General features: G+C 32.7%; 1 protein-coding gene across 1 annotated transcript; it reads right to left on the bottom strand.

Annotated features, from left to right (window-relative positions):
• Window positions 1–5192: 5192 nt before the first annotated feature.
• On the bottom strand, window positions 5193–18795 carry LOC127860904 (uncharacterized). Its single transcript, XM_052399212.1, has 12 exons — window positions 18565–18795; window positions 17287–17448; window positions 14736–14798; window positions 14136–14321; window positions 12742–12843; window positions 11730–11945; window positions 10557–10667; window positions 10307–10334; window positions 10119–10153; window positions 9772–9857; window positions 8821–9091; window positions 5193–7888 (listed from the first exon to the last, which is right to left on the bottom strand). The coding sequence occupies exons 1-11, from the start codon at window positions 18659–18661 to the stop codon at window positions 8822–8824; spliced, it is 1356 nt and encodes a 451-aa protein (XP_052255172.1). The 5' UTR covers window positions 18662–18795; the 3' UTR covers window positions 5193–7888; window position 8821.
• Between the last annotated feature and the right edge of the window lie 247 nt (window positions 18796–19042).

Here is a 19042-nt window from a genome sequence, read left to right as displayed (position 1 = left end):
CCGAACAACTAATGGGATGCATGTAGAGAGAATGCATAACTGCACGCAAACGAAATGCATAGTTCATGTGTTCAATTGACTAAATTATGTGCACTTATTAAATAACCATACGGTAGGTGTGGTTTCATGTCTTTGCACGTACGTAACTCATTGTACTTACAATACAAATCAAAATAACACAAACTACGATCAACAAAAACAACATTTATACCATTCAATGATCAAGCATACATATGTAACAACAATCATATATTCATTTCATATGAAAATACAATATATATTTTTGGTCTTGGTAAAACGAACTTTACATGGCTGGAACTAAGTAGTGAATCTTACATTTAACATCCAGTTGGTTCTCGCTATTGAATGTACTATATATGGATGATAATAATCCAGACACGTTCTCAGGAGAGCAATTATTGTAGGCAAAATGCTATAAGATTGTGTGACTGCCTAACAATCTTTGCACAATCCATACAGTACCCATACAGCCTTACCGCTATTTATTGCACGGTATTATTCTTTAAGGGCTGGATAAATACATCATCTGGACTTGTCTTGACTTTTATGCAGCACTTACTTTTCTTCTGGATAACTTGTTTGTTATATTTAATGGTATTCTATTTAAACATATTATCGGTGTTCCAATGGGAACTAATTGTTCGCCGCTTTTAGCTGATCTATTTTTATATTTGTATGGGAGGGATTTTATGATAGAATAATTGAAAAGTAAATAACTAGATTTGAATCAACGTTTTTACCTTACAAGTATATACGTTGATTACATACTGAACTTAGATAAACCATACTTTGAACAATATATTGACAAAAAACTACCAAAAGAACTAGTCTTGATAAAATCGTGTCAATCCGATACAGATGCTGCATATTAAGACTTACATCTTACTTTTAATAAAAATATGACCAAAAGAAGTTTATACGACAAACGGGACGTCTATAACTTTAAAATTGTGAATTTTCCTTTCCTAGATGGTAGCATCCCTAAAGGTCCTTCCTATGTTATTTACATTTCGCAGTTGGTACGATACGCCAGAGCATATTCATGTGTTAACAATTTTAATGATCCTAATATTATATTATAATAGTATATAGTATATTATGAAAATATGGCATAACAAAGTGCAACAATAATGTATGTGAATTTTATTCAACCATTTATAGATTAAAATTAAACCGACACATATACCACACTTGCCAAAAAAATAATTTTGAAAAACGAAAATGATACATCGGTTTAAGCCGAGCATGTTTGCGACCGTTTTAAGAAATATTTAAAAAAAACGCGGCGGGGTAGAATATAGAGTGATATATACATATGTATGACTATTTTGTCTAGGGGTACGATTCTCGCTTAGGGGTGCGAGATGTCCCGCTTAGGGTGCGAGATGTCCCGGGTTCAAATCCCGGACGAGCTTAATATTGCTTTTGCATAAAGTTCATTTAGTAAAATAATAACAAGCTCTGCCTTTGATATATTTATTATTTAGTAAATTTGTAATCGTTGTCATAAGCCAGGCTCGTTGGGTGCGACAGGTTCAGGGTTTAATCACAGGAAAGTCCACATATATACATACTACAAACTTCGGAACTTGTAAACAAAAATACGCAATTAAAGATCAACAATTTCTTTCTAATACTCATTGAAAAGCACGCAATCATAAAGGAAAAATATATTGTTATTACTGTTTTAGACATTTTTATTGTTGTGAATATCGTTGTGTAAATTAATACTGATCATTAACATTTAACTAATTTTCATATTGCACGTATCTTTGTATACATTGCACGAAGAGCTCGAGTGGCCATTGTCGGCTCGGGTACTACTTAAATTAGTTAAGTTTAAACATAATTATTTAAACTCGATTGGAAACGCTCTCGAGTCCGTTTCCCTAACCAGTACTTGGTGCATTTTTTGGGAGATCTAAAGAACGTTGCCATTCGAACCCTTGACATCCCGATCGCTAGGCGGACACCATATCCGCTAAGCCACGGCGACCTTCATGTACCCCGTGTACGTTTTAGTATACTTTTCTGTACCCCGGGAACGGAAAATATATTAAAACGTCCCCGGGAATTATAAAGCTTAATTGGTCGTTGTCGGCTTTGTTTCCAAACTAATTATGTTCAAATATATTTCAATATTTTGTAAAAGTGCTTCTATGTCATCGAAACTCTTAATTAAAAAGAATATTGAGGCCCATTTTGTTCAAAGCAATTTTTGTTTCATACTCCGTGACATCGGATTTTAACCGGGAATAAAACTCGGGTACAGTCTATATCGGGTACGTTTTAGTATATAATAAGAACATGACAAAAACGACGTAAATTTTTCTGGTCCATGAACACAATATACTATTGAATATAAATTCGTGAAGTAACATTCTTGGCACATTCTGAAATTCTAAAACTTCGTGGTTGATTAATTTCAGCACACCATTTTAAGCAAGTTTAAACAGCGTCTGAAAACACGTTTCAGATATTACATTATTATATCATATTGGTATAAAATTATCACGAGGTTAAAAGTTTATTTACCTCCCCTATCATTTACAAGGGACCTTTTCACAGTTTTTTGCTGATATTGAAAATTGTCATTGAATGTTTTATATTGATAAATGTAAACATTGGATCTGAAAAGCTCCAGTTAGAAAACAAGAATTAAATTAAAGAAAGAAAAAAAGTAGCCCTTATCTGGGCTCGAACCATTGGCTCCTGGAGTAAACGTATAACGCTTCGACCAATCGGCCATCCGTGCTAATACAATTAGTGATGTATTTTATACTTTTTATAAGCAATCCTCGTAGTGTCACAAAATATAAGGACAACAAAAGAACTCGCCCAATTATTTCAATCCTTTCGCGTTGCAACGGATAATAATTTTCAGGTTTTTAAATCGTCAAAAGATGCATATAATGGATATTTTAGAGCATGATAACTGTTCAGTATTAATTTTTAATTCTGTCAATTGACCAAAACGCGCACATGTCCCTTAAAAGCTGTTTTAAATGTGAGGTGTTTCTTTTCTTTGTCTTTTGTTCATTTGAGTGCTTGTACATTTCTATACTTACTATATAAAATGTGTGCTCGACATGTTTTTGTTTCCAACTATTTGTTATAATGTATAACATGTACACGTTAAGAGCCCATGTGAAAACATTAATACATATGTGTATTGTATGTGACAATTTATGTTTGGAACATTTCAGGACACATTTTGACAGTCGTCATGTTGAACATGTAAGACAGATTGTTTTTATCTATATCATGGCATAACGGATAAATATAGAGAACGCAAGTACACTGTTTTCAAATTAGCATGTTATGCAGTCATTTTTGAAACTCTATTGTGATGTTACAGTAGAAAGACGGCCTTTATATTGTGGCATAACTTAAGACAGTACACGAAATTCCGAGCGCTTATTTCCGATGGGGCATTTAAATAAAATGGTCATAAACCGCTCTAAGACGGTGTATAGAATGGAGGTCGTGAGTTGCACTTCACATAATTGTACCATTCTATGTATACGTATCAACCACTTAAAAGGGGCCTTTTCATGTTTTGGTCAATTGAAAAACTAAAAGAAAATGTTTCCGATTCGCACATTTTCGTTGCAGTTATGATAGTTGCGTAGAAACAGTAAAACTGAACATTTACCAAACCTAAACTATCAATTGTCTACACTAAATATCATTTGACGATTTGATAATTTAAAAACATGAAAATAATAAAGTGTTACAGACTCAAAACGAATGAATCATTTGGAGAGTTCAGTTGTTATCGTTATATTGTTTGATACTACGATGATTAATAAAGTATAAAACACACTTCTCACTGTATGAGCACGGATGACAGAGTGGTTTAAATATTAGACTTTTATTCCAAGGGTCAGTGGTTTGAGCCCAGTTGAGGAATGTTTTGTTGTTTAAATTTTAGTTTTGGTTTTTTACTGTAGCTATTTATTTCAAATGTTTACATTTATCAATTTAAAGCATTAAATGACAAACTTCAATGCATGACACGATCTGTGAAAGGTCCCTTCAAGCTATATTATTATATTGTCCCTTTGTTTTTCTAGGGGAATACCCCATTGTGCTCAACCTACATGGCGTGTTGCGAAACAACAACTGAACCAAAAACTATACGTCCGTGTGCGTAAACTAAAAGTAGAAATAACTCATAACGTTTGATTAAACGGTGTTTATCGATTTAACCACAACGAGTTTGAGTTTAGATAGGAATTACAGTTTAACCGCGTTTTTGAATGGAGATTTTGTAATGACTGGAATCATAGGTCATGCATTTTGTGATAATGATTTCAAAGATTATTATGCGTGTAATTTTGATTATGATTATGATTATGGTGAAAGTGATGCTTATTTTGCTGCTGATGCTGCTGCTGTTGTTTCTGACCTCGACGCTTATTATTTTGAAGATGAAGAATCGGCATAAGGTGATAATCATGTTGATGTTGTTTTTGTTGATGAAGATCAGCGAATATGATGTTCAATTTGTTCGTTCACCCTTTCAGCAACTGTTCACGTCACTAAACAATACGGCAGACATGAATCGAATAGGCCAAACTAAGAGCCGACGTCACCGAGCACACCCGTGACACCATCCACACCCGTGAAATCATCAGCGGGTATCTCAGAGTTTGTGCCATCACTAGTTACGTCGGAAACTAACGTTGGCGTTTATTTAACTACAGCTTGAATTTATTTTTAGAAAAATCTATTTTTAAAACACAAACCAAAGAATAAAATAAATTGAGAAAATCATAATATTATATGTATTTACAAGTTTCACAGATCTAAACACCAACTGAAAACATTTATCACCGGTCAAAAGACAATTAAAGTCGGGTTGTACGTATGCCTGTAAACACATTTAACACAATATGTTATTCACATATCTTGCTTAACAGAATTTGTTGATATATCCTTTGTACAGCGAAGGGACGTTTCTGTTAAAAGAATAAATGACAAAATTATAAGCATAACACGTGTCCTGTTCGCTACATTCCTCATTGTTTACAAGACATTTCTCCTCCGTAGATTTTTGTATTTACAATATAAAGAAGTGAAACTCCAGCTGCTGGAGCAGTATTGAATTATCATTGTACACAGTTAGTTGGTCCTTTATTTGCAAGTGACCAATTGGAAAAACAGTACAAGTATGTTTTCTTTTAATGTATATATCAAAGATTGAAAGAAATAGCATATGACACATTGTAGTTTTACTTGTATATCAAAATATAACGCTGACAAAGTGTTTTGAAATGAACAACAACAAAAAAGACATGCAAACAAAATAATCTAAACAAAATACATGTATGATGTTAAACCTCGAATTAAATAGTCATATTTTCAGAAATACGGTCATTAAATGATAAATCAACAGACACCTGGATTATAAGCATTAATTAATTATACTCCTATAAACATGTGGGACGTAAACATTCTGACGTGTAAGATTACTTAATAAAAAGTTTGTGTTTATTGTTAATTTTGATCGTTTGCTCTTTGTGATGGACAAAATTATTCTTTTAAGCATTACCGTGACGACGACTGGCTTGAGAGTTAATGAATAATGTGCTCTTAATATGGGTATTATTTTTCTTTTTTCAAAAATATTTTAAGGACTGCCGAAGCTTCATAAAGGATTTTTAGTAAACCTTTCGAAATTCCAAAAAGCGATAAAGATCAAACGAAATGAACTCCAATGGTAACATTTGACGATGAAACTACTGGATTTCGACCTGTGCAATCAGACAGAACATATATAAATTAAGTATTATAGGGACTAAACTAGAACTGTGGTGCAAATTACAATTTGCCAAATCTGGACAAAGTTAAAAATGACATTACACAAATACACAAAACGTGTGACTTTATTTATAAGACAATAAATAAAAAAGAATTGTTAACAAATCATTGGATGAACAAAAAACAATGTATGTAAATTGATATTTAGATGTGACAATAATTCAAATTCAACAAATAATATTAAAAAAATAATTTAAAAAATGCACTAAGTGTGTATATTATGTTCTATTGCAGTGTCATTTCGATCGTTATTATAAATATGATATTTTCATTGTTGGAATTTGTGAACAACAAATACGCAAAGTATTGAAATAGTCTTTGTAGGTCTTTAAGATTTAAAGTGTATAATTTCAAAATAAATAGTAACAATCTAATTTGCAATTGCAGGTGGAAAATCATTAATAGTATTTAACACATTAAAACTAACAACAGAAACGAACTCTTGATTAAAATGTGCATGCACCATACTAGTTAACAGATAAAATAAGGATAGTTTACCAATCTAATGGATCTTCAATTAAAGAAGAAGTAATACAATAGCGTTGACGTATTTCTCAATTATGATAATGAATTCAATGTTAAAAGTTTCGAAAGCCTTACCTATTTTTTGTCAAAAAGCTTCTTGATTACATTATAAACGGTGCTGATTACTTGAAATCAAAGCCGTCCAAGTAATTTAAGAAAAAAAACGTAGTAAAATAGTTTTAATTTTCCAATTTTATTGTAGTTATAAAATAAGCGTACATACAACCTAATGTTTATATGCACGGAGGAAACATGTATTTTCCCCTATTTTAGGCACTACATTATATGGTCTTTGTCTAAGTTTCAACTGATCTTAATCATAGTATGAACTAAGTCGGAAAGTTGTTTTTTGTCGACAGCATGAAAGATAGATAGATCTTATGTGAGGAACAAAAGGCAATATTTGCCCATGCTATCAATATACACATAACACATACATTATATACCCGGCTAATAATAATTAATACATGTTATATATCACATGTATTGATGGAGTAAATATTTAAGATAACATGGTCAAGTGAATAAATAATATAGCATTTACGTATAATGCTCGTTTCAGAATGTTTATTTTATTTACTTTGTTATCATGTTTCAGGAGGAACTTGGCTATTAAAATACAATACAAAAATAAGTATGAGGAAATGAAAACAAAAATATATATATATTTTGAATATTTACAAAACACATACATTATATGACTGACGAATGATTCATACATGTTACATATCACATATATTAATGAAGTAAATATTTTAGGTAAAAAAATTATAAGGCTTTACATGGTCAAGGAAATGAATAATATACCATTTTCGTATAATGCCTGTTTCAAAATGTTTATTTTTTATTTACATTATTATCATGTTAATGGTGAAACATGGCAGTGACACTACAATACAAAGAAATCTGTATTACAAAATAAACCCATAGAGATCTTTTAAATATTTACAAAAAACACATACTAAAGGTTTGTATATGCAACAATTAACTATTTAGGATAATTTAATGAGGGAAAAACAAAGGAAAAAACAAAACAAAAAAGCACAACTACACCAATTAGAAAATTACAATTTGTATGTTTTTAATATCTCAACACGTTTGTTATATCATAATTTACGTACATTATTACATGGAATTTGTGTTTTTAAGTTACATTGTTCACATATTTACATAGTTATTTCGCACAAGTTGTTAGAACATTTTTTTATAATTTGTTGACTTTTAATTCGAAATTAAATTATTAGTACACTATAGTCATTTCCATTTTTGTTTCAAAGTTAATATTTAACGTAGGAGTAGGTAGTGTGTAGCATAAATCTCACGACTATTCAAACCTTATAATTTTGCCAATGCGTGCGTGTGTCGTATTTCCGCTATGTGATCGATTTCAGATGCAATTTGTTTTTAGGGATTGAGGGGGTCGAATCTTTAGACGATGAGTCACCGTAATCGGGAAATAGCTGCGCTGGATTACATCCGGGTAAGTTTGACCTTTCTTAGCGTAGTTCGTTCCAACCTATCACGAAAACAAAACGTTATGTGATACTGAACCAGCTATAAAAACATGTCACGTGGTCATGATTTTACCGATACATGAGTACATATTAGTAGTTCATCATTTTTGAAAACGAAATATTAGATCGTTGCATGCGATGAAATATAAAGAAGTAAAACTCCAGCTTCTGGAGCAGTATTGCATTCTCATAAGAAACAATCGGTTGGTCCTTTATTTAAGGCAAGTGACCGATTGCCAGAACAGTACGAAACAGCACAATACAAAACAACATACACACATAGAAGAATAAAGATGGGGTCACCGCCTTTGAACGGTCTATGCAAAACATTGGGGGTTTATACCGGTTATATTTGTTACACACGTCATTCGTTCTACATAAACGTTTGGAAAGAGTAAATATAAATCATATGCTAGAACCAAAATAGTTTGTATGTACCATTTTTTTTTAACTAGATGGGGTAAATATTATTGATTACACTTTAAAAATAAATATTTCATTTTACTGGTAGAAAGAAGCTGCATACACTACAAATTTAAACACCAAATCTAAAAAAATTTATACGCAGTGTCAAAGCGTTCGCAATATGTAATCATTTAATTATTATTAAATGAAATATAACAATTGACTATTCCGATGCGGTTTCTATCTACTTAACGCCGGGACCCAACAGTTACGATACAACAATTGAGCTATCCGAGCTGCTGGTTCCACGCACTCTACATTAAACACGTCTGGGGAAATTAAACTGTAGTTACGAACTTTGTGAACGAGTTTACCAATATTGTTTAGAATCAAATTGCCTTATATATTTTGATTTTTTTAAATATATGTTTAATTTGGTGTTGTGCATTTCAAAATATTATCCCTACATAGTTAAAGCTTCAACCAAAATCAATTTTTGCCTGTTTGGAAGATTTGATTGAATGTGTACCTTATTTAACAAACGAATACGACGTTGTGGCCTCGGATTCGGTGCTTGTCTGCCCTGGTATGTCTTTTTCCAACACTTCGACATCATCGTAGTTTGAGTCCCCTGGATCGTCATTTTCAATTTCGTCGTATTTGTTCTCTTGTCGTTCAAACATTTCAAACTGTGTCTCAACGTGAAAGTCCCTATTGGCTATTCGACCAATTACAGAAGACGTTTCTGTTGACATGAAGCTGGGTCCCACCAAGGCAGTGTACAGATGCTTTTCTGTCATCTGTGAACAAATTCAAAGGAATTATCGGAATATTAAAACTCCAGAGGCGCCACTAGAGGAAACATTTTGTTCACCTACTAGGCGTTTATTCACGGAAAATTATAATTTGCCTGAACAACACAGAATAGTAACAAAAACAAAACACAACCAATAAATTGATTACAACTTGCTAAGATGCCTTTGTCACAGCAATTGAATCAGTTGAGGCTGAAAACAGATAACACAGCATACATATCTCAAGCTAAGTTACATCTGTATGTTTGTAAGTTTAAAATTGATTGCTTTTCACGTCGTTGTAAAACATTGCTTTAGCTGTAATGTTATGATAAATTCAACTGCGGTCTTAAGCAGCGATCAAACCAAACATTAATACAGAAGCGTGGTTAGATGAAACACTGCTTTGAATTACGAGCAAATGCATTTATCATAACAAGGGTCAAACCCGGTTACCGGGCGTGACATGTTCAATATTTGTAGTTATAATATACATTTGTTAATAAAAGAAAGATCAGATCAACTTGTGGTTGCAAGTTGTGTCTGTCTAAGTCAAATATCATCTTCAGTTATTCGTGACATTTGCAGTTCAAATATTCAACCAGACATGTATTGAATTAAACTTAAAAGGCACCATAGGTACATTCTTAAATAAAAGCCAGCAAACTAGAAGCATCTCAATAAACCTGGAGCGAGGTGTACGGTGTTGCCTCACGTCCCGCTATATTGTCGGAAATTACATCAACATGGACGCTGTTGTCGTCATGAACTTCTGCAAACAGACAACAATCTACCACAATGATTTTGAATGCCTTAAACAGTTAACAACACGTTACCCTTGTTAATACGTTTGGTTTATTTAAAAACAGTGTGAATACAGTTGGATTTATTTCGTGTTTTGTAAACGAATACTGCACATTACTGCAAACTACGGGCATACATAATGTTTTAGTAATATGTATTTAAGACATACCATCTTTGTTACTGTTTACAACATATACATTTTAAATGAAATTATATAAAAAAAACTCACCCTGCGGAACTATCGAGGGCTGTACAAGCTCGTTCCTGAAAAGAAACAATATCATTTGATATGCACAATGTTATTAATAAAGTTGATTTCAAATCATTTAAACCAGTTTATTGTGAGACTTATTAAATTACATGCCTAAATGTTAGTAAATGGAATATTTATAATACGTATAATAAGCATATACTTACTGTTGAAAGATAATTCTAGTGTTGTTCCCTGTATTTGGAGAAAAAAACATGTGTCGTTACAAGACCAAACGAAATAACATACATAGTTTGAACATCATAAAATATTAATTATAAGGATTCTTTGTAATGAAGAAGTCTCTTTGTAAATTACAATAGTTGATCCAATCGAATCATATGTGTTGGAAGCATGTTTTTGTAAGATAGTTTGAGTAAAAGATCTGCATATAAACAAGTATGAAATGTTACTTACCTTGTTTCCTCTTGAGGCACAAACCAGAGATGATGACGATCAGTACAACCAGACATGAGCCAAGAGTTGTTGATATAATAATAATTGACGATGTCTTCGCCTCTTCTTCGGCTATAACATACATTTTTTAACGTAATTGATATGTCAATATCAAAAACGTCCTTACACATATGTTGATTAATGCAAAACTAATGATATTTTATGAAAGACAATCCTGTGATTGCTCTTGTACTGGAAATGCCTGCATATCTACGTTACATATAATTCAACAATTCTATTAAGTGTCGATACCAGAAAAACGTCATATATTAAAAATGTACGTTCCAATTGGAAGGTATGGTTGACAAGAACGTGTTTCCGATAGAAAGAAATTCAGGATTGTGGTGACTGCTATCTTTCAACAACGTGTAAGGTGAAACTTGGCCACGCCTGATGAGTCATATGGTTAAGTTGGGGGTCATTTACAAAATCTAAAAAAATAATCGGCGTTATCAGTTTTAATCATAGGGACACGGTTTAAATAAACTTTGTACAGACAGATAGTAGAAAGCCACAACACGATGCTGAGCACCAAATACTAAACCCAAGATATTTGCGGTTTTAGAGGCGATTACCATAGATATTTACTACATTAGTCATTTTTAATGATGCGGCATTTGGGTCGTGGCCAGTTTTAATTATATCGGCATTATAAGAACAATCTTTTCAGAGTTCCACTGGACCGTGTAACGCATATAAAATATAATACATCTGGCCGTTAGGGTTTCAGTTCAATATAATTAGCAGTTTTTTTACTATATAAGATTATATAAATCAGGAATCCCCCTGGGAAAGGCTTTTTAACACCAACTGGATATAATTTTAAAAATATTTATAGTTGAACACTAAATAATGAATACCTGAGCGTTGCGGTGTCACACAAAATAAGTTTATTTAAAACAATATGTTTAGTTCTGGTGACCTACATATCTAGCGGACTGGAACGATTAAATTGCTGTGAAAGAAGGTAGTGATCATTCCGGTAAAGTTTCGTTCCAATCTGCTTATCGGTTAAAGAGCATTTAATATGTATCGATTTATTAACTATAAAACTTTTTATTGGGGAATGGCGTAATGGTGATGGACGGGAGTATGAATGACTAAATCCAAGCAAAGCGATCCAACGGTATTTACTTTTAGGGTCGCTGGTTGACTCGTCTAAATAGAACGGGGTGTTTGCTACGCTAGTGTTTAAATCAACGCCGATGTAAGTTTCCGCCGTAACTAGGGACGTCATAAACTCTGAAGTAACCGCTGATGATGACACGGGTGTTCTACATGACGTCGGATCGCAGTTTTTCACATCCGAAGGTCCTCGTCCCCTGTACCATATAATGTCGTGAAAAGTTTCTGAAAAGGTGAACGAAAAATATTTGCATGATGAACATTTTAAATAGACTAAAACCTTAAATGTAGTTTGATTCAATATAACTCGCAAACATAGTGAATATTAAGTTACCAAACGTTCTTTTCGTTATCATTGTAATTATACACGAGTTGCTTCTAGCTTTGATAAGAATGTTTTATCACAGAAATCATCGAAATATGTAAGCGATAATCGTTATCCATGTGGACAATTAATTTAGCAGTTCAATCGGGTGTAGCAAAATGATCGAAAACTCAACATGGAATAAATAAAAAAACGTTCAGAGTATTCACACAAAAAAGATCATAATTGGTTAGTGAAAACAAGCAAACGTTTGCCGCTTTTTAATAAAATTATCATTATAAACGTTTTCAATAAACGAAAAAAAACTTGATCGCGAAATAGCACAGAAAGACATTGACCATACCAGTTCCAATAGAGTCATTTATTTTAGGAACCAAACTAAAAGTCCAGGGATCGTTGTTCCTAAGAACACATTTCTAATCTGATGTATGACGATGAATTGCTGAGCTTTACTATCTTCGAACCCTATAATTGCTACCTTCATCATAATTATTATCATTTTAAGCATGATGATAATTATGATAAAAATAAAAATAAAATAAAATAAAAATAAAATAATCAACAACATAATCATTTCCTTCATCGTGTGTATCACCATTGCCAAAAGCATAGTCATAATAACGAATACCACAACTTTAAACCGGCGTGTATCAGCAAAATAATCAAGACCAATAGATCATAATGATTCTGTTATACCATTTACACAGATGGATGCATATTTGTTGGTACAGTTGTCTTTTCGCGGAGGAAACAATTCAAATCCATTGAGCACTAAACAATGCACTGTCAGGTCTTCGGCTAGCAATAACAAAATAACGAAATCAACGATAACATGAGAAGTGATTTATATCAATAAATATCGTGTTGCAAGTATTTGAAAAGTTTCTCGGGGATCATCGTTTCTGCAAGCATTTCACAAACGGCATTGTTAACAGATTTGAAAAAATACAATTAAAATAAAACTGATTTTAATAAGAAATAATCCATTATATACACACGAGCGAAATGACTAGAATGACTACACATACAGTTAATACTATCGTTGTGATTGTTGATAATCATCGAGCGAAACCACTGAGGTGTTATCATTAAGATTAATAGTGGAACATAACTGTTATCTGTGTTTACAAATCAAAGATCTCAGTGGCCGAGGGTAAGCGTGGGATTTTTTTTTCTCCAGAAGTTCGAATCCCGCTTGACGGATACACGATATTAAATGTGTTTTTGTCATTTGATGATTATTTTAGACTCTTACGAATATATTAGTTTTGTAAAAACAATAATTAATATTTGTTATAAAGCGAAATTATGGGACCGAGATACTTTAAATGAATCATTCTAAGGTTAACAGTTTGCAATATGTATGTAAGGAAACGATACGCATACAATTTACCCCGTTACCAACCAATTACATAGAGCTCGCTTAAAAATTAAATGTTTAAAAATCCTGAAACTTGAAATGTGTTAAATGAATGTATGCTCAAACATAATCAAATGTTATCAAGTCTTTTTGTATGTCTGTCAATCATTATGCGCATTATGATCATAATAATAATAAAAATAACAACACAGAATTGAAATCCCAAATACAAATACAAAATAACACATATTATATTGAAGGTTATAGTAAGGCAAAGATAAAGCCGAAGTGAACGTTTTCTGATCAATGTTAACTCCAAAGTGCGATCCAGCTGCATATATGTTTTACACGTATAGTACACACATGTTGTCTCCTATTTTTCGCAATTTATTTAGAGTCGAGGTGTTTTTTTTCTGTTCTGAGTAACTTAAGTAATTAACATGTCCCTTGTTGTTTTCCTATGGAATTCTAAACGACTGCTTAAATTAATGAAGATTCGTCACAATTAGTGCAACACTTGGAACGCGAACACCTTAAAACGATCAAAGATCATACACCGCTCACCCACCGAATGGTCAATCAAATAACCTTTTTTTATTTGTTAAATTTGATTTTCGGGATTCAAACCAACGACATACATACAATCTGTGCAGTGCTCTTGAATTAAGCTTAACGTGCAGCTGGTTTATACCCACACTACATTTAAAACATTAATTACAAATATACTTACAGTTGAGAAATGGTCCGACATTTACAGCCTGTATCCAATTCGGAACACCATTAAGCCATCTGAACATGTCAAGGTTAGTGTGATTCACAAATGGCAAATGTATATGTGATCCATTGCTTTGTTTCTGACAATATTTGTGTCCTTCCTCAAACTGCATTGGTTTCAAATTACCAACGGGCGATTTGCCTAATACGAGACATAAACAAAACTGTGTCAATTTAATCACCTAAAACCAGTATTATTATGTTATAACGAAATCACTTATCTGTACAAAGGGGTTACTTATACACAAAATAAACATACATATACAACAGTATACATCCGATGTAAATAAAAACATTACATTTGTACATTTGAATTAATAAAAATATCGTGATTAAGGAATTTGCTTCTAGGAGCCGGCATGGTTTAAGTGTACTGAACACGTATCCCCTGTAATTAGACTTTAAAAACAAGTCCTCGAAAAGTAAATAACAAAACATTCAAATATAAAATTATACTAAAAATACAATAATTATTTGAATAAATGTTATTGTATGCAATGTCATATAATGCACGACATACATCTAAATATGAATTGTAATGTACAATATCACTTACTGTTCATGCAACGAACCAAGGCTTTTCCATTTTCATGTAATTTATCGATTATGAAGAATTCGTCTGAAACGACATTTATGATCAATAATTTACTCGTACAAACAGGAGTGCAATAATTAAATAATAAGGAAGAGTATATGCCAAAAGAGACTTTTTTTGATGATTTGCAATCATATAACGGAGTATTTTGCATTAAATATTTGTATCGTATCAACCCGGAATAAAATAAACAAAAGAGCATTAATTGCCTTTCAGCCCTGAGTTCACCGACAACAATTGTTTTAAACTTATCCAGTGGTTTAAGATTTTACCACACTTGATGCAGATTCAAACATCACCTTCATATTGTCAGAATAAACATTCTAAACAATTGTCACTAAGGCTGTTTCACATTTGTAGCCCTTGGGCAGTAACACGTTTTTTTTAAGATTAGACCCGGTAGCCAAGTGATCAGACAAACGCCTGACCAATTTGCAGTAAATTTGAGTCATAAATGCTGCCCTTAGAGTGGTAATAGATATTTTAGTCTTTGACATGGTGATATAGTTACTGTGACTCAATCATTAATAATTTTGAGATAACAATGCGGACCAAGTTACCGCGATATAAAAAAGGTAATAAATATCGAATCTAGGAGAGTAACACAACATTTTATAAGGCTTGATGAGAGTTTGTGTTAGGCACGTGAACCTGGTTAGAACTCAGCTTACATTTATTCAAGATAGACAGTCTACCCAACTATTCATAATGATAAATAAATGTAGTCTCTAGGGAGGTGACAATGTTTTAATAAAATCTTGTTAAGTGACCTAGTTTTCAGACCAACGTGACCCTGGTATTATGTTAGTTAACAGTCTGACCAAGTTACATCAATATTGGTCGTAAAATGTTGCCCTAAGAGTGGTCATGAGCTAAACGTCAACTACGCACTCCACAGAGCGTTCGACGACGTACGTCGGGCATAGGGCGATCACCTTTAGCACTTAGTGGTTCGGTGGGCTTAAAGTGCAAAATTGATGTCTAATAAAATACTTGAATACAGAAAATAAAAATAAATGAAGACAGTCATCACAGACATTAGGTATATGATACTATTTGAACAATGTTACTGGATTTTAAAGTTGGTATTCAAAGTTGATTTTTTTTTACTCTTCAATAAATTGAGGAAGTATGTACATGCGCTGGCTTCCATCTATGAAAATTGCGCAATGGAAAAAAAAACTATACTAATAAACTTACTAACAATAATATAATTTACAATTTCCGATCAACAAAGGATTTACATAGTAAAGCAAAGTGCTTTTTTAGTAAAAAAAAAAGATTCATATAAAAGAGCAATCCTAACTAGTCCCTTTATGCATTTCTGAAGACATGTCAACTGCGGATAAACAATTGTCACTAAGGCTGTTTCACATTTGTAGCCCTTGGGCAGTTACATGTTTTTTTTAAGATTAGACCCGGTAGCCAAGTGATCAGACAAACGCCTGACCAATTTTCAGTAAATTTGAGTCATAAATGCTGCCCATAAAGTGGTAATATATATTTTAGTCTTTGACATGGTGATATAGTTAATATGACTCAAGCATTAATAATTTTGAGATAACAATGCGGACCAAGTTACCGCGATATAAAAAAGTCATTAATATCGCATCTAGGAGAGTAACACAACATTTTATAAGGCTTTACGAGCGTTTGTGCTAGGCACGTGACCCTGGTAAGAACTCAGCTTACATTTATTTAGGATAAACATTCTACCCAACTATTCATAATGATAAATAAATGTAGTCTCTAGGGAGGTGACAATGTTTTAAAATCTTGTTTAGTGACCTAGTTTTCAGACCAACGTGACCCTGGTATTATGTTAGTTAACATTCTGACAAAGTTTCATCAAGATTGGTCGCAAAATGTGGCCCTAAGAGTGGCCATGAGCCTAACGTCAAATACGCACACCACAGAGCGTTCGACGACGTACGTCGGGCATAGGGCGATCACCTTTAGCACTAAGTGGTTCGGTGGGCTTAAAGTGCAAAATTGATGTCTAATAAAATTCTTGAATATAGAAATAAAAATGAAGACAATCATCACACACATGAGGTATATAAGACTGTTTGAACAATGTTACTGGATTTTAAAGTTGGTATTCAAAGTGGATTTTTTTTTACTCTTCAATAAATTGAGGAAGTATGTACATGCGCTGGCTTCCATCTATGAAAATTGCGCACTGGGAAAAAAATAACTATACTAATAAACTTAAACACAATAATATAATTTATAATTTGACATCAACAAATGAATTTACATAGTAAAGCCAAGTGCTTTTTTTAGTAAAAAAAACGATTCATATAAAAGACAATCGTAACCAGTTCCTTTATGCATTTCTGAAGATATGTCAACTGCGGATAAAGCGTCACCCCCTTCAAATTGTTTGGTAGTTTTGTAAGGAATGTAAGTCAAAGGTGATCCTAAAAAGGTATACCCGCATTGTATAAGGTAGTAAACACTTATGCTGAACATTCTTTTTGATATCTATTTTGTCAAGCATTGGGTATACCTAGGTAGTTGACCCGCACTTCGAAGCCGTTGGCCCAAATAGGATATGTTATGTTCTTGTACAGCGTTGCATACCTACTCGTGACCATGGACAGACCATGTTGTCGACATTTTATAATCCCGTCATACCACGTACTAGATGGGTTTGTTATTATATCGGCCTCTGGAAAGTTTTACAATATTACTTATAGAAATAGTAGAAATAACTCTAGCATGCATTGTTCGTTCGTTCGTCCGTGTTTTGTTTCCATCATGCATACTTTTCAGGTTACCATTCAGCTGTACGAATGGGCACCTGTAAGAAAAGTTTGACGAATACTTCCGACGCCGCATTTTGAATTTTGTATCGAGACCACACCTGTTGATATATAACTTAGCTACAATATACACCTATATATAATCAATGACCAAACTGTAAATCATTTCAATGTAATTGGCATCAAATGGAATATTCAAATTAACAAGAATGTATTGTAAACATTGAATATGTGAACTACATTATATTATAACAACATAATTATTAATTTGTGAAAAGACAATCAACATACTACTAAGCAGGTGGGAAAGTGAATACTGCAACATAAAACATTTTCAGTTTTAAATGAAAGTTACATAACCATTTATTAATATAATGCATGTACAATTAATGATGTCATAAGAATAATCGGGCCACCATTTTTTCACAGGACTTTTTCACAGTTTTTTTCACAGGATTTGTTCACAGTCTTTTTCACAGGACTTGTTCACAGCCTTTTTTTACAGGACATGTTCACAGCCTTTTTGCACAGGACTTGTTCACAGCATGACAAAATGACAAAAAATCACATAATTTGACAAAAATGTGTTCAAACAGGTGGAATAACACTTTTGAATAAGAAATCTGTTTTAAATATAAGTTAATTTATGGATAATCATCAGTCTAAATCAGCAAAACAACAACGCGTATATTATCGATAATTGGGAAAATGCGTGTAATACGAACATAGCGTTTAAAATGGTGAAACTGTATTAAACTATTTTGCTTTGCTTATATTATTCACGACTATTTCTTATAGTTAATATATGTTAGGATATACGATGTTTGACATTTTAAGATTAGGATAACATGTAAACATGCCCCTTTGTTGCGATATAGATACAAAACAGATCACATTATAATTTCAAATTAAACACACAGGTAATGTTATGATGAAAACGATTTTTGTAGCTTCAGTGTATTAAACACATCTTATTAATGACTCTTAAATTGTTTTACAAACAAAAATACAATTGGACTTACCTAAAACCCCAGTAATAAAAGCCAATAGAAATCCTGTATACATGGCTTTACTTTTCGGGCGCAGGGCGGCAAACCAAAACGTTGAAACCCCGGGCATATCGTACGCAATGTGCTTACTTCTGTCACAAGTATTTACTGTGTTTACTCCAGAAGGTTTGTTAAATACGCACGTTATATTACATATTTTCCTGGATTATTGTCTCACAATTCAAATTGTATCTTCCGTCCATAACGTGATCAATTATCAACATCAGAAACGTTCAATTGTTATTGCCGGAGTGAAGATGGCGCGTATGTAAATGGTCTTCCGCAATATCATTGTTTATCGACAAAGTCAACTTTCATTATTGTTATTCCGTAACGTCAGAACTCCATGAGCATGGTTTATTTGCGGTCATCAAGGCTATCATTTTGATTTTTTGTATACTAAATTAAACAAATCACAATATTATTACATCATTTTGGTATAAAAGATACT

Source organism: Dreissena polymorpha, chromosome 15 (genome assembly GCF_020536995.1).
Source record: "Dreissena polymorpha isolate Duluth1 chromosome 15, UMN_Dpol_1.0, whole genome shotgun sequence".
In the NCBI taxonomy this organism is placed as follows: Eukaryota; Metazoa; Mollusca; class Bivalvia; order Myida; family Dreissenidae; genus Dreissena; species Dreissena polymorpha.
This window is presented reverse-complemented; position numbering and strand designations above follow the sequence as displayed.

Bases quoted from the DNA above. Each gene is read 5' to 3' on its own strand.
- LOC127860904 (XM_052399212.1), bottom strand. From the start codon at position 18,661: ATGCCCGGGGTTTCAACGTTTTGGTTTGCCGCCCTGCGCCCGAAAAGT. The intron at 10,335-10,556 runs GTAAGTAACATT...CTCCAAATACAG, and splicing joins GTGCCTCAAGAGGAAACAAG to GGAACAACACTAGAATTATC. The intron at 9,092-9,771 runs GTTTATTGAGAT...ATTTGTTCACAG, and splicing joins CACCGTACACCTCGCTCCAG to ATGACAGAAAAGCATCTGTA.